The sequence below is a fragment of the Electrophorus electricus genome, chromosome 9, assembly GCF_013358815.1.
Source record: "Electrophorus electricus isolate fEleEle1 chromosome 9, fEleEle1.pri, whole genome shotgun sequence".
NCBI classification, from domain to species: Eukaryota; Metazoa; Chordata; class Actinopteri; order Gymnotiformes; family Gymnotidae; genus Electrophorus; species Electrophorus electricus.
In genome coordinates this window covers 880,001-895,040 of record NC_049543.1, presented here as the reverse complement: position 1 = coordinate 895,040, position 15,040 = coordinate 880,001, and the positions used below count along the sequence as shown (strand labels likewise).

At 41.5% G+C, this 15,040-nt stretch overlaps 1 protein-coding gene across 2 annotated transcripts in view; it reads right to left on the bottom strand.

Annotated features, from left to right (window-relative positions):
* galnt9 (polypeptide N-acetylgalactosaminyltransferase 9) overlaps positions 1 to 15,040 on the bottom strand; it is a 90,421-nt gene that overhangs the window by 22,444 nt on the left and 52,937 nt on the right. For both annotated transcript variants that reach the window (XM_035529542.1, XM_035529543.1), the window contains one exon: positions 13,260 to 13,377. In XM_035529542.1, the coding sequence (XP_035385435.1) occupies positions 13,260 to 13,377 (118 nt within the window). The remainder of the gene's footprint in view (positions 1 to 13,259; positions 13,378 to 15,040) is intronic.

Genomic DNA, 15,040 nt, shown 5'->3' with positions numbered 1-15,040 from the left:
CCTTGTACATAAACACACACACACGCACACCCTAACATAGCCTTGTACATAAACACACAAACACACACACACACACACACACGCACACACACACACACACACACACACACACACACACACACACACACACACACACAGACAGACCCTAACATAGCCTTGTACATAAACACACAGTAACCCACACACACACAGACCCTAACATAGCCTTGTACATAAACACACACACACGCACACCCTAACATAGCCTTGTACATAAACACACAAACACACACACACACACACACACACACACACACAGACCCTAACATAGCCTTGTACATAAACACACAGTAACCCACACACACACACACCCTAACATAGCCTTGTACATAAACACACACACACACACACGCACACACACACACACACACACCCCAACATAGACCATGTACATAAACACACAGAAACACACACACTAACATTAGCCTCACACATACCCACATACACACGCACACACATATCTACACACGGACCTTGCATACCCCCCCCCCCCCCACCACACACACCCACATTCACTAACTTGGACCTCACATTCACACATACCCTCCCACACTTCTGCTTCTGTGAGAGCTGAAATTAGCCCAGCACACGTGAGGTCTGAAGTGAGCCGAGGGCTGAAAATAAACATTTAGAATCCCACAACGACAACAATAATTAAACTCTCACTGCCATTCAGTAGTAGTGTAGTGTCTGTGTATGCCTCAGTAAGACAGAATGATTTACTCTTAGAATTTCCTGATAATTTCTGCTCTGATGTAAGCAGTAAAAAAACACCTATTATCTTGTGACATAACAGGATGGTTTAAAAGATGTGGTTATGTATTCTGTGCTATGTGAATTTATCTTAAAAATCAAACAAAAGCATGTATACAGAAGAAACCTATCTTAATCCACTAATAAATGTGAATTTCATTAGCATAAAATTAGCATAATCTGCCTGTCTGTTGATGATTGGCCTTGGTTTGACCTTTTTCCCAGGGTAGAGAGAGCAGGGGCAGGTTGGCACATGCCCAGTCACTGCTGCCATCAGAGGTGCGTGGTGTTTCCGGCATGTTCTTATCAGGCCAACTCTGCAGCTGTATCAGCAGTGCATTAGCAAACCAAATCAGACACAAAGACTTCAGCTCTCTGCCCTCAGCGCGGCGGCGTGATGAAATGGACAGTGTGCCCGAGGAGAGGAAGAGACAGATTTACCTCATGTTGAGAGAGGAGTGGAACAGAGAGAGAGAGAGAGAGAGAGAGAGAGAGAAAGACTGTGTGGGAGTGATAGTGATGGAGAGTATGAGAGGCACAGTGAGAGATGGTCTATGGGGGGAGAAATAGCACCATTAGGCAACTTCAGGCTTGTTCCAATTAATGGTTCTGAGGTGGAAGGTATCAAGGTGAAGATTCTGTTTAGGGATGATTAGTGATCAGTGCGTATCACTGTATTGGTACCTGCCATGCTACTCTTCAGTATTTAACACACACACACGTGCACAGTTTTAATAGATATAAATATACACAGAGCTGTTTGATGATGCACAGAATTTTTCTGGCTGTCTTTCTGACAGCGTTGGCTGTGTTGTTTTAGCGTAAGGCCGTTTCATGTGATGTACAGCACAGATTAAGCCGTGGCTAATTTTAATTGAACTCTCTTGCCAGGACGTGCTATCTGAAGAATAATTCATTAATCAGTGGATAAACGTGCACGATGATCAGTAGTGCAATAAAACTACAATAAAGCACCATAAATCAGTTATGTTTGCTAAAAAAGCAGAGACAGGGACTCACACTCATCAAGAGGCTGTGTGTGTGTTTGTGTGTGTGTGTGTGTGTGTGTGTGTGATGGTATTGTGCAGCCGCAGAGCACACACACAATGTGCTAGTTTCTCTAAGTGGCCCGACCACAGTGTATCTCAGCCAGCTGCTTATCGTGTGCAAACCGGGGTGCTATCTGTCTGTCTGGGCATCATAGGGAGGAAGAGAGCTTAGGGTCTGCACTTCCTGCCGATACACAGCAATGCCTGCCAATCAAAAGTGCCCGTCAGAGTCTGAGCTCTGAGGTTTTAACAGGGTACACATAAATTTGGAAGAATAAACATTGACAAACAAAATAGAGGCTAGACTGCTTAAAACACCCACAAGATGATGAAAAGTTTGTCTGTCCTCTGTGGTGTGCGGGGAACAGGATAATTGACTCCTCGTCCTTGGGTACATTTCAAAAATCGATTCAAGCTTTTCAATTATCCATTTTTCCTCCATCCTTTCACAAGCTCTTTCGCACATGCTGCCCAGACACACCCAGCAGCAGGCAGGAACACGCTGCTCCACCTGGCACCTTTCCCACTGCTAAGTTCAGACCCTTCAGCCATTCAGAACTGCACATGCGCTAACCTCCGCTAATCTAGAACTATCCCAAGACTCCTCCTCTTCCTTGAAATGTGATTAGTCACTGGTATAAATACACTGACCCACACAAATTAATGTGCAAAGTGATCCGCTACACCACATTTTTTGACAAAAGACTTTGTGACATGAATAAATAAGTCAAGAAATGTTTTCTAAGTCAGTCTAAGTACGATGAACAAAGCACTCTGTATAAACAAACAAACAAAAGCTCATTAGCATACGTCATTCGCATACTTTTTTACGAAACTTTTGCTTATTTATTCCTCTTACCCGGATTGACATGCCACTACCGTGGTCCACTAAAGGACCTCTAAAACAATGATTAAATGAAAGATATTTCTGCTGCACATTTTTGTGGTGTGTGTGTGTGTGTGTGTGTGTGTGTGTGTGTGTGTGTGTGTGTGTGTGTGTGTGTGTGTGTTGTGACATCCATAGTGATGTTACCTGACAAATCCGAGAGAGATTGAACAACCACTGACTCTGACGTGCTGGGTGAGACATAAAGTGGTGAGACAGACACACATGGGTGAGACAGACAGGGGTGACATAGGCACACAGGAGTGAGACAGGCATGCAGACATGTGTGTACACAGACATGCAGAGGTGAGTCAGACTTGCAAACACATGTACATAGACACAAATTGGTGAGGCAGATCACCAGATCACCAGAGGTGAGAGACATGCAGACAAGCATGCACACAGACACACTGGAACGAGACAGACATTGTCAACTCCATCTTGTATGCAAAAAAACCCAAAACATTTAACAGTTATTACCAAATAATAAGCAGCCATGTACAGACAAGCTGACATATAAGAAAAGGTGCACTATTGTGTGTAAATTATATGCCGACAGATGTAGAGAGATTTAGAAAAAAAGATCTGACAACTCTACAGTGCATTGCCTTGTGGGAACTCTCACTGTGTCAGTCATGGACTCTAGACATATAGTGTGATCGGTGCTACACCTGCTGGGGACTAAAATGTTCACAGTGCCGACATCTCAGGTCTGTTTTATGGTATTTGGGAGGATTCATTCTCTAGATGCTCCTGACAGGGCTGTTGCCTAGAAATCAATTTGAGTTGCAACACATCTCAAATATACCCGGCCCAATATTTCACAAGCAAGATGCATGTCCCGTTCTGCTTGTCTGCAGTTAAATGGTAGCGTGTCTTGTAAATGTATTAAATGTATGAGGTCCCATCAATCTGCTCCAGTATGAACCCACAACACTACAACAGGACAGCAGTTTGAACACATCACACTACCAGAGGAGGGCAGTAGCTCAGTGGTTAAGGTAACTGACTAGTAGTCAGAAGAATGCCTGTTCAAGTCTCACCATTGCCAGGTCTTCACTGTTGGGCCCCTGTACAAAACCCTTAACCCTCAGTTAGTCAAGTTGAACTCAGTCATAATTGGAAGTCACTTTGGATAAATGTGACTTATTTCCACTTACTCTAACCTGGGTGACCCAATCAGAGATGTCTGCACTAATCCATACAGTAAATAGCTCTCACTTCATTAAGGCTGAGTAATTGATTCATGGTTTCTAACTGATGTAGGAGCAGGGGAAGAACACAGCTTGGTCAATATTGAAGTGAACTGTTGGCTGAACTGGTTGTATATCAATGGACAGAATCTGTATTCCAAGGGAGATGAGGTATTTTAAAAACACAGCAGTGAAACTGTGGTAAGCACGTCTGCTACTAATACACTAGTTTGCTTCTCATCAAGAATAAACATTTTTATAACAGACCAACCAGATCCAAACATCGTGTTTGAGGTGACAGAGGACCAGCTGCCCGTTTGTTCAGATATTTTCATTAGGAAGTCAAAGTTCTCCCTTCTTCTCTTCTCTCGTTCTTTTGGTGCTCACGCTCTTGTATTTAAAAAAAAAATTATTGGAGCACTTCAATGAACTGCTAGAAAGGTTTGTGATTGGCTGTTACATATGAGTATGTATGGATCAGTGTGTGTGTGTGTGTGTGTGTGTGTGTGTGTGTGTGTGTGTGTGTGTGTGTGTGCAAGAGACAATCTTTTCCTGAAGTTTGCTAGGAAAACCTAACTTCTGATCCTAATGGAAGTACTTCTGCTCTTTTCTTAAACATGAAGTGAAGTGATTTCTTTCCCACAGCCACAGTCTGCTATTTATACCCAACAGCCACTTCATTAGGTGTCTTGTGCATTTTTTAGCAGTTTTAGACTGCAGTCTTTCTGATGGCTGAGGCTACTGCAGCAGTCAAGCCATCAGTGCACGTAGTCAAAATCTTTCTGTACAATAGTGAATCTTCTCATCGATTAGACATCGAATACACACACGTTTCCATTCCTAATGGGCTTTTTGCAAAGCATCATTGCTATGACCAAATGTCATTCTTTGTTGCTATGTCTGAGACATATAAGTCAATGCCCACATCAGACTGGACTGGCTCAGACATATAGGGTAATCCCAGCATCAGACAGCCAGGGTTGGATCAGACATATAGGGTAATCCATTACATTTATCTGACGCTTTTATCCAAAGCAATTTACAATTATGACTGAGTACATCTTGAGTAATTGAGGGTTAAGGGTCTTGCTCAGGAGCCCATATAGGGTAATCCCAGCATCAGGCAGTCAGGGTTGGATCAGACATATAGGGTAATCCCAGCATCAGACAGCCAGGGTTGGATCAGACATATAGGGTAATCCCAGCATCAGACAGCCAGGGTTGGATCAGACATATAGGGTAATCCCAGCATCAAACAGCCAGGGTTGGATCAGATATATAGGGTAATACCAGCATCAGACAGCCAGGGTTGGATCAGACATATAGGGTAATCCCAGCATCAGACAGCCAGGGTTGGATCAGATATATAGGATAATCCCAGCATCAGACAGTCAGGGTTGGATCAGACATATAGGGTAATCCCAGCATCAGACAGCCAGGGTTGGATCAGACATATAGGGTAATCCCAGCATCAGACAGCCAGGGTTGGATCAGACATATAGGGTAATCCCAGCATCAGACAGCCAGGGTTGGATCAGATATATAGGGTAATACCAGCATCAGACAGCCAGGGTTGGATCAGATATATAGGGTAATCCCAGCATCAGACAGCCAGGGTTGGATCAGATATATAGGATAATCCCAGCATCAGACAGTCAGGGTTGGATCAGACATATAGGGTAATCCCAGCATCAGACAGCCAGGGTTGGATCAGACATATAGGGTAATCCCAGCATCAGACAGCCAGGGTTGGATCAGACATATAGGGTAATCCCAGCATCAGACAGCCAGGGTTGGATCAGACATATTGGGTAATCCCAGCATCAGACAGTCAGGGTTGGATCAGATATATAGGGTAATACCAGCATCAGACAGCCAGGGTTGGATCAGATATATAGGGTAATCCCAGCATCAGACAGTCAGGGTTGGATCAGATATATAGGGTAATACCAGCATCAGACAGCCAGGGTTGGATCAGACATATAGGGTAATCCCAGCATCAGACAGCCAGGGTTGGATCAGACATATAGGGTAATCCCAGCATCAGACAGCCAGGGTTGGATCAGACATATAGGGTAATCCCAGCAACAGACAGCCAGGGTTGGATCAGACATATAGGGTAATCCCAGCATCAGACAGCCAGGTGTTTTTTGTTTGTGCCCTTTTAGCATATATCTGGTGTGATGTTGATAAATCTGTGTCCAAACGCAGTGAACAGGATACACAGATCACCCCACTTCTAATAGGCAGAAAAATATGTGTGAATTACTGTACAGTCGTGGCCAAATGTTTTGAGATTGACAAATTTGTTTTCCCAAAGTTTGCTGCTTCAGAGTTTTTAGATCTTTTTGTCAGATTTTTCTGTAGTATACTGAAGCACAATTACAATCATTTAATAATTTTACAATTTATTAACGAATGCATCAAGTTTATGCAAATATTTGATGTTTGACTTTTGTCCTGTTTACCCTGGCATGCTGGATATCAGAATCTGGACCAAATCCTGACTCGTGGCATCCCATTCTTGCCAAATTAGTGCTTGGGGTTTATCAGAATTTCTGTTTGTTTGTCCATCCTCTTTTCGAGGATTGACCACAGGTTCTCAATGGGATTAAGATCTGGAGAGTTCCCTGAAAGCTTCCAGGATGCTTTACTGTGGGCATGACACAGGACTCACATTTTCTTCTCTGGACAATAATTTTTCCAGATGTCCCAAACAGTCTGAAGGGGCTTTGCTTCATCAGAGAAAATAATTCTACCCGTCCTCTGCAAACCAGTCTCTGTCCTTCCTGGAGGATGTCAGTCTGTCCTGGTTGTTCTCCGAGAGTAGTGGCTTCTGTGCTGCCCTTCTTGATACCTGGATATCCTCCAAAATTCTTCTCTTCACTGTGCATGCAGATGCACTCACACCTGTCTGCTGCCAGTCCTCAGCAAGCTCTGCACTGGTGCTTACCCAATCCAATACCTGAATTCTCTTTGGGAGATGGTCTTGGTACTTGCTGGACTTTCTTGGGTGCCCTGAAGCCTTCTTAATGCAAATCGAAGCATATGAAGTTCTGGGTGATCTGATAAATGGCTGATTTAGGCTCAGTCTTACAAGCAGCAGTGTTCGTGCCTGTGAAGCCCTTTTGATGCAAAGCAATGACTGCACGTGTTTCCTTGGAGGTTACCATGGCAACAGAAGAAGACAATGACTTCAAGCACTGCCCCCTTTTTAAAATACCTGCTCTGCTCTTCTAATTCAATTAGCATGACAGAGTGATATCAAATGCCTTGTCCTCGTTAACACTTTCTCCTGAGCTAATGAGAAGATCATTGAAATGATGTTAGCAACTCGTTTTGTGGCAGGGCTGAAATGCAGTGGAAATGCGGTTTTTGTGATTAATTTAATTTTCATGGCAAGGAATGACTTTGCAATTAATTACAATTTATTTGATCACTCTTCATAACAATCTAGAATTAATGTAAATTTATCTAATCACTCTTCATAACAATCTAGAGTTAATGCAAATTTGCCACCATAAAAACTGAAGCAGCAAACTGTAAAAAACAAAATTTGTGTCAGTCTCAAAATGTTTGGCTTTGATTGTATATAGTAAAAATATTGATCTGGCATTACTGTATTTATTGATGGTATATTTGTCTTTTCTGAACTGCAGTACATTGCACTGTGAGAACAAATGGCAAAATAAACCTCCTGAAGAATACTGTGGCTTTGGTGATTTGTTTCTTTATCATATATTTTATAGTTTTATATATGTATATATTATATAGTTTTATATATGCATATATTATATAGTTTTATATATGTATATATTATATAGTTTTATATATGTATATATTATATAGTTTTATATATGCATATATTTTATAGTTTTATATATGTATATATTATATAGTTTTACATTATACAGTAAATATTATTCTGGGCTTCAGATAAAACATTCATTCATTTACAGTTTACAATAAATTTAACACAGTCATGATGTCTGTTGTAAGAGGTAAGACAACAGATCACTCATTTAACTTGCTTGCAATATAGATATATAGATATATAGACATATAGATATATAGATATATAGACATATATATAGATATATAGATATATAGATATATAGCTATATAGATATATAGACATATAGACATATAGACATATAGATATATAGATATATAGATATATAGATATATAGATATATAGATATATAGACATATAGACATATAGATATATAGATATATAGATATATAGATATAGACATATAGATATATAGATATATAGACATATAGATATATAGACATATAGATATATAGATATATAGATATATAGACATATGTTGCAAAAACAGAGGAAACACACATAGTGTGTGTACTTCGTAATGTTACACGTTGTTTGTGTTTTGGAGTTTGCTGTACATTGACAAAGTAGTCTTGTGGTAGAAAGAAAATGTTATATTATAGTTGTGTTATAGTTGTGTTATAGTTGTGTTATAGTTATGGCAGCATGAGTCATGAAGTGTTTTCGTGGCTGAAGTGCCTTTTGCACCAAAGGTCAACTGATGTACTGAGGTGTGTGAAGAGATTTGAAGTAGACATGGTACTGAGACAAATGTGAAAATGATAGTAAAATACAGTAAGATGTGTTTTCTCATTTTTGGATTTTACTTTTTTGCACCATCTATGTGTGTGTGTGTGTGTCTGTGTGTGTGTGTGTGTGTGTGTGTCTGTGTGTGTGTCTGTGTGTGTCTGTATGTGTGTGTGTGTATAGTCCTCATTTGCTGTAACTGTAGTAAATCATGGTAGATTATAGTAGATGTACAGTAGTAAGAAAGATCCAGAAGACATAGAAACATGACTTTATAAATACGGGTTGTGATCTCTGAGACATCGAGTTGGTGTTTTGTCTGTGAATGGTTCATGAATTCATGTATGTGTTTACTGTTGAAGTGTGTTACTGTTTGAGTGAGTTATTCCATTGTGTTGCATGTATTTATTGTTTTGATTGAAGTAGAGAGTTGTGCAGAGAGGATGAGGAGTTTGCCAGATATGTTTGTGTTTCACAGGTCATGTTGGCTGGTTACAGAGTGTGTAATTGTAATGCAGAACACATTCTCCAGTCTGACATATGCAGCATTAGCATTAGATGATGTGAACCCTAATCTGTGTTATTTTATTGTGTAGGTCCAGATCAAAATACCACAGGCAACTGCATGTCATTCATAAGTAACATGTACTCATCAGATCAGATATAGAAGCAGCCTTGAAGACAGTGTATTTAACATGGTGAGAACTTGTTTGCTTGTAAGACTAACAGAGGTTTGGAAACTCAAACAGTCCCTCATATCATATATATTTACGCTCACTCATATATTGTACTATGGAAACTCCTCCACTGGGAGAAGACGAACATGAACAGGGTTTGTGGGGGTCTCAGTAAGCGCGGCCTTGTTATTGTGTGTTCTCGCCACGAAGCCCATTAATTTCTAACAGCGAATGAATCTCTGACAAATATTTCAGTGTTGTTCAGTATTGTGTTAATAAATGTCTGTGTTGTCTGGACCACGGCTCGTCTCTGCACCCTGCATCGCCTCCCAATGACTTTAAGATGACTATAAGATGACTATAAGATGACTTTAAGATGACTATAAGATGACTATAAGATGACTATAAGATGACTTTAAGATGACTATAAGATGACTTTAAGATGACTGTAAGATGTCTTTAAGATGATTTTAAGATGACTTTAAGATGACTTTAAGATGACTATAAGATGTCTTTAAGATGATTTTAAGACTGTACCCCTACACTCTGCCGGAATGCCAGTCCTTACCCTCACAAAGTGAACAGTGTTCCCATTAAAATGTCCTTGGCCAGTGTACCAGTAGAAGTACAAAGTCACATTACTTGACAGGTTGTGATGCTAAACAACACAAACACAGCCTAGAATGGCAGAAGACAGCAAAACAGGGAGATGTGCAATATGACAGCATATGTAAACACTACTAACTCTGCTGTCATTCACATTTGATCATTTCCAGTTTTGTTCCTTGCATCATAAATTTCAAGATTCCTGGCAATTCTGTCTATAACAGTAGTTTTATGCTGGAAGAAAAAAATACATTCAGTTTATATTTAAAACTTTTATTGGTTTCTGTTGTTTATTTAGTCCAGTGTATAAGGTGGTCCTATTAATGTGGACAGAACATTCTAGAAACAGCTAGTCTGATCTAAGAGAGTTCTCATCCCTCTCTGTTTCCTTTTTCTTCAGAACTCTTGAAGAGTAAAACCTCACCACTAAAAATGAGAACAAACAGGCCAATCGAAACATTAAGCTCCGGTTTGGGCCACTCTGAACATGCTGAGGCTTGCATCTCCATCGCTGACATTTGGCACAGGTTAACACACATTAAACCCCAGCTGTGTTACAGCTTCACCTGACTAATGTCATTTGCTTCTCATTATCTTCACTCACCTCCATTCCCATTCAGCATTGCGGCCTTTTTCTAGCATAACTGAAGCCTGCAGAAACCTTGCCATCTGTCTCACTCACCTGCATTTTAACACAAGCAAAATACCACATGCTCCTAAACACAAACGGAACGCTATGCTAAATGCTATGCCAAACGACACTTTACTTGTGTAAGGGCAGTCCAAACACACAGTCGAAACACGGGCAGAGGTCAAAACAAGGAAAAGTGATCAAACAGACAGCAGAACATCACAGAATAAACGGAAACGGGCAAATCCAGAAAAGCCCACAGTACAGAGGAGGCAGAGTCAAACACACGAAAAACCAGGGCAATGCTTCCCAAAGAACACACAAATGAAAAGGAAATTGATACACAACAGGTGTAAAAATTCATCTGAGGATGACAGTCTAGGCAGTAGTAGCCGATTGGCTGGGACAGATGGCGTGTTCTCTACCTGTCGGATAGGGGATGATGGGAAATGGTGTCTGGAGCTGCAGAGCTGAGAGTCAGCGTAACAAACACAAAAGTGCTACAGTAAAAAAGAAACTAAACACAAGTTGTGCTAAACACAAACTGAGTGTTGTACTAAACACAAACTGAGTGCTAAATCCTAAGATCCACGCTGCCTCATGCTAAAAGTTAAAGCCGCTAGCACTCTCATCCCCAGGACTCCACGTACTAAAACTACGGAGCTGTCCCAGCAGGGGCAGAACGTAAGCAGTCATGAATACTCAATCACCTCTGATGTCAGAACCGGCTCTGCGCAGAGTGAGCAGAAACAGGCTTTCTATTGACTGTGACACAAGGCTAATTGCTAAACATGTACCCGTCAATCACAGGCACCCGTGCTGGCCGCCCCAGCGCTGCTGAATCGCAGGATTGGCTCGGAGGGAGGAACAGGAGGTGAAGCCGTACAGGTCGGCAGAAGGCTGTCGAGCACGATTACGTATTTCAGTTGTTTCAAACCAGTTTGACACTAAAATTGCCCATTTTGCAGGTGACGTTAGCAGGTAATGAGGAGACTATTGAAAGTTTACTGGGATCAGCTAAACAGTCCAGGAGTTTGTTGGAGAGTCTCATTTGATACATTATTATGAAATTTGAAAGAGTACATACAGTAGGCTACTAACAGCACAAACAACAGAGGTTTACTCTTGGTTATAAAGTGCAAATTATACACACTAACCTGTCACTTACATAAGAAAATCTTAAATTGTGACCAGTTTCATAAGAAAAACCTTTCATGCTTCCAGATTGGCATCAAAGTTTATGTGATGCTAATCTTTGTCACTAACACGAATGTGTGTTAGTCATTCTCCACTATTTCATCACTGGCTCATCTGCTGTTGGTTGGATATTTTAATGGTGGCAGATGATTACCGATCAGAGATGGTTATGTGAGTAAAGACCCCAGAAACAAAGCCTGATCCACTCACACCAGTCCAACAACCGTGACATTACCATGTTGCTGTCACTGCTGTGTTGAGCATGGCCTGCCACCCGAATAATATCCAATCAGCAGCAGTTCTGTGATCAGAAACTGACCAATGATAAATGGAGGGACTGGGGGGGGGGGGGTGATCAGTTATAAATGACAGTAGCTGAGCTACAGTCTGGAAAAATAAATGTGTCCAGTGTTGGAGAGGACAGGCATAAGACAGTCATTTCTAATAACATGGCAAGACAGACAGACAGACAGACAGACAGACAGGCATGACAGACAGACAGACAGACAGACAGGCATGACAGACAGACAGACAGACAGACAGGCATGACAGACAGACAGACAGACAGACAGACAGACAGATGTGTATGACACAGCAGCTTTGAACAACACTGATTTAGGTCTACATTGCCCTAATAATAACCTTTTATGCAATACTAATATCTAAATAAATTAATGTCATACTCATTTTTTCTATGAAATGATTCATTCAAAACTCCTGCAGTATCCAGTACCCCTGCTGTGCAATTCAGGAAAAATGACTTCAAGAAAGTAAAGAGGAAAAATGAGGCTTTAAAGGGGTGCAGGCTACTAGAGGTCCTCTCTGATGTAGCTGGATATCGAAACACACTCATGGTGACATTTACATGTTTTAGAAGGGAAAGACTCTGTCAGATTACTACAGTCACTAAACTCACATGAATAACACCTCTTCAAGGTCAATTTTCATAGGGGCAACCAACAGTTAAAAAAACAGACCTTAATAAATACTGTGTGTTCAGAAGATAAAACTGAACTGAAGAGAGTGTGAAAAGTTGGCACACCAGCGAGGAACCTTTGGTGTGACTCAACGTATTCTCTTCTAGTAACCCCATCTTCTCTCTCTTCAAAGGTCCGCTAAAGGGGAAACATTTTCTGAATTTAAACAGGTTTGAGCCCCTTTCTAATTTTCTGGCCTCACACAGAAATAAAATTCCCCCATTGTTGCTTTAAAAGCGAACTGGCACATTCTGAATCCCGAGGCTTTTGAGGTGAGTTACTGTGCTACAGCCTGCGAGTCCACACATTCTCTCCTGAACGCAACTAAAAATCCAGAAATCCCAACGACACCTGAGGATTTCGATTTAAAGCTGTGGATAACAAAAATGTAAAAAATGTGAGTACTGCCTCTCTCTAACATGCTTACATGTTACTAAGTGCCATTGTATGTCTCCCCAAATGCTGTATATTTGTCCAGTAGATTATGAGCAGAGGTTGGGGCTTGGTTTGTCATTTCTGTGAAGATCTCATGTGCCACCATGGCCACAGTCTGCAGTTCTTCTGTCTTTCATCATGTGCACTAGACCATTAAGGGCCACAGATATTTGTAATGTAACACCAGAATGAATGTCTCCTCAGCGTAATGTGGGGCTTATCTGTAGTGCTACTCACCCTCATTCCAAGTTCGATGTTTTCTCCACCGTAAACCTCCATGCCCGGATCGAGAAGTCCAATTTCTCCAAAGTACTCACGGTCCACTACAAACGAACAACCAATCATTGCAGGAGTCCTAGTTACAGAAAGAAAGAAAGAGAGAGAGAGAGAGAAAGAGAGAGAGAGAGAGAGAGAGAGAGAGAGAGAGAGAGAGAGAGAGAGAGAGAGAGAGAGATGGAGAAAGAGATAGGGAGAGAGAAGAAGAGAGAGGGAGAGAGAGAATTCAGAAAAAGAGGAGACAGAGAGAGACAGAGAGGAAAAGAGAAGGAGGAATACAGTTAGTAGATCTTCTAGTAGTCCATGTTATTATTGAAAGGTTCATGAAATTTTTAAAACTTCTCAGCTGTCTTACAATAAAGCACCAAAGTTATAGAAAATTAGCAAGGTCAGTACTGCCCAAGGTCAGGGACACACATAGGGAGGGTGGGGCAGATAGGTGGTGGACGGATGGATGGATGGCTGAACGGATGCATGGATGGATAGGAAAAAGAGTGTAGGGCATTTGGCAAGGGTGTGGTTCAGGGATGTGGAGGAGGGCTGTGGAGGAGAGGGTGTGGTTCAGGGGTGTGGTTTAGGAGTGTGGAGGAGAGGGTGTGGTTTAGGGGTGTGGTTCAGGGGTGTGGTTTAGGGGTATGGAGAAGAGGGTGTGGTTTAGGGGTGTGGAGGAGAGGGTGTGGTTTAGGGGTGTGGAGGAGAGGGTGTGGTTTAGGGGTGTGGTTCAGGGGTGTGGTTTAGGGGTGTGGTTTAGGGGTGTGGAGGAGAGGGTGTGGTTTAGGGGTGTGGTTCAGGGGTGTGGTTTAGTGGTATGGAGAAGAGGGTGTGGTTTAGGGGTGTGGAGGAGAGGGTGTGGTTTAGGGGTGTGGTTTAGGGGTGTGGAGAAGGGCTGTGTTTTGATCATAATCTAATAAAAAGAAAACACTGTCCAAGACTTTTGGAGGATGATAATATCAGTCTAATCTCAGCCAGGGGCTACAACTGCAAAACTCAAAGTGCTGCAGATTAGTTATCCATCCATCCATCCATCCATCCATCCATCCATCCATCCATCCATCCATCCATCACCCACTGTTTGGTGAGCGAAGGTTTTCTCCACAAGCTGTCATTTTCTCCCTCCCCTCTTGGATGAGAAAGCAGAGAATCTCCACATCAATGTTTTTCTTTTGCGATTGCACCAAAGAATTGTTTTGTAGAAATGTGCATAAAAGGATCAGAAGAGTGTGCGGAGTTTTCACACGTTATCCCCTTGTTAAGTGGTACACAGCCATTACCGCGTCTAGCCCCAGTAAGTTTCCTTGTTAGCCTTCCACAAAGTTGACGCAGTTCATATATTTAGATGTGGTCACGATAGAGAAATACAGATAATAAGACAATCACCCAGAGTATATCGGGTTGAGTATTTTAGTAGGTAATAAAACTTGCCAGGGGTTTTATTTGTGTTTATTACTTTTATTTGTGTGCTAAGCAAAGTCTTGACAGCTAAGCAAATACTTTTAGTACTCATGCTAACAACGGTGAGTCTTCTGTTTCGTATGTGACCTTGATACCCTGAAATGTAAAATGTGGGAAGAATTGTGAAAGACCCACGTGTAATGTCTGTTTATGTAAATTTACCGAAGTGAGTTTGTTCGGTGTAGCTTATGTGTTGGCTAACATGCTGACGAAGCCGTGTTTTTATATAGAAATCCTCACTGTCGTGCTAGTGCCTTGCTGAGAATGTTACAAAATGCTAATGGCACTGT